The sequence below is a fragment of the Carex rostrata genome, chromosome 9, assembly GCF_964058835.1.
Source record: "Carex rostrata chromosome 9, lpCarRost1.2, whole genome shotgun sequence".
In the NCBI taxonomy this organism is placed as follows: Eukaryota; Viridiplantae; Streptophyta; class Magnoliopsida; order Poales; family Cyperaceae; genus Carex; species Carex rostrata.
In genome coordinates, this window is record NC_135926.1 from 6,596,694 (window position 1) to 6,598,480 (window position 1,787).

A 1,787-nucleotide genomic window follows, 5' to 3' on the forward strand; every position below is an offset into this window, starting at 1 on the left:
TGCGAGTTGTAAATTTAGATTAAAACATGACAAAATACCAGTTAACTAATTGTAATTGTGCCTTATAGCCTTATAGGTACCTTCATAAAACAAAATATTTACATATTGTTTTGAATTTATTTTTCTCATCAACTTAACAGTGTCTTAATTTTACAATATTCAGAACATGCTTTTATCATAATTACTAAATAATCACACATATAAGAAAACACAAATTGTCATAATCAGATCCTCTTCAAAAAATAACAGATGCATCATTCAAAAATTAATTAGCATTGATAGAATCTAATCTGTTGTCAGGAATTTACAAGATTTATCCCAACCATCGATCCAAAAAAATTGTTGCAACCAGTATTGCAACTAAGCCTTAGTTGCAAGCAATCAGATCCGACCCAACGACTACCCAATGACCTTTTAGAACCCAAAAAGTGTAGCTTGTAGCTGTAATTTCAGTAATTTTTTGGAATTTAAAAGAATCAGTTAATCCGAAAATGACTGATAATAAGGTATGCTGTTGGTGCTTTTCAAACTTTTGGGCCCAAACCAAACCACGACACTTCAATATCTTTTTTGTTTGAAGCAACAATTTCCTTCTTATTAGGAGATACTTGCTGGTATGGAGCCTTTGCATTCAGCCTGAAAATAAAACAAACAAATGTTTACCAATTAGTCCCTGGAATACAAAATAAACAATACCAGGTGTGTTATTCTCGATTTAGGTAAATACGCACCTATCCTTTCTCTTCTCCAAGAATTGTTTAACCGCTGCCCTTGGAATTTGAACACGGGCTAATGGAATAGTTGTGGATGGAACAGTAGATTTGTCCGTGACGGAAATTTGTGAGGAAGAGGTAGGGGGCATGTAAGTGGAGTTGCAGGAGGTGGAGCTCCTCGTGCCTGCGAAGTTCATCAATTCCTCGGCCTTTTCGACCGGGTAATTATCAAAAACTAACACTTTGCCGCCGTAAAACATAGTTAATTGTGATTTCTCAGCTTCCTTCTCTGGTTTGTTCTCTGAAGGATTGCTCGCCTTGAACCCAGCACTCTGTGGAAACAATTCTATTTCATTTTTACTTGAAACAGAAACAAAAGCATTTCCAGCGCCCCCCATTTCTGTTTCTGTTTCCACCTCTGCTCCTGGCAAGAAACGCATTGTAGTCGGCCTTTGGTACGCCTCGCTGACTCCTGTTTCAAACAAAAACAGAAGGTATTAGCATCTTTAAATAGAAAAAAAAAATGGAACAACTTGAAATATTAGATCAAAATTGTTTCTATTTGATATACTTCCTTACCTAGGCTTAAATTCAGAGTATTGCCATTCTCCTTCATGTACTGGCTGAGAAGGCCGCATGCAAGAGCGAAGCTGGTTTTCTCTGCTGGTCTGGTTGCCATTGCTTGCAAGTCGTTTTACTGTAAGTCAGTTTGCTTGTGCTTCTCTCTCTTTGTTGTTTGTTGTTTTGGTTGGGTTGCAATTGTTCTTGCCTTGGGTTTATAAAGTCTTAAGGAGAAGAATAGTTTAATAGCAGACGCAGTTTTAGAGCACGTTTTCCTTGAGGGAGGAGTGGAGGACGCTTTTCTATTACAATTTTTATCCTTTTCTTTTTTTCTGGAGGAGTGGTTGTGCCGTGCTGGGGGTCTAAATGGTCTATGATAGAGAATAGTCAAATAAAAAAGTATTTATTATTATTTTATTGGTCATGGCATGTGACTCGGCTTTCTTCTCTCTCCTTACAAACTTCAAAGCAATGGCAAGTTGGCAAGTTGAACAAGCAATGATAATTTCACGT

General features: G+C 37.2%; 1 protein-coding gene across 1 annotated transcript; it reads right to left on the reverse strand.

Annotated features, from left to right (window-relative positions):
* Positions 1-202: 202 nt before the first annotated feature.
* LOC144559054 (protein TIFY 10a-like) lies at positions 203-1,486 on the reverse strand. The gene is made up of 4 exons (XM_078307981.1): positions 1,293-1,486; positions 732-1,185; positions 401-636; positions 203-366 (listed from the first exon to the last, which is right to left on the reverse strand). Exons 1-3 carry the CDS (start codon positions 1,390-1,392, stop codon positions 525-527), a joined length of 666 nt encoding a protein of 221 aa, XP_078164107.1. The 5' UTR covers positions 1,393-1,486; the 3' UTR covers positions 203-366; positions 401-524.
* Between the last annotated feature and the right edge of the window lie 301 nt (positions 1,487-1,787).

Coding starts and splice junctions, on each gene's coding strand:
- LOC144559054 (XM_078307981.1), bottom strand. CDS start 1,392: ATGGCAACCAGACCAGCAGAGAAAACCAGCTTCGCTCTTGCATGCGGC. Junction 1,186..1,292: donor TACTCTGAATTTAAGCCTAG/GTAAGGAAGTAT, acceptor TGTTTGAAACAG/GAGTCAGCGAGGCGTACCAA. Junction 637..731: donor TTGGAGAAGAGAAAGGATAG/GTGCGTATTTAC, acceptor TTTTATTTTCAG/GCTGAATGCAAAGGCTCCAT.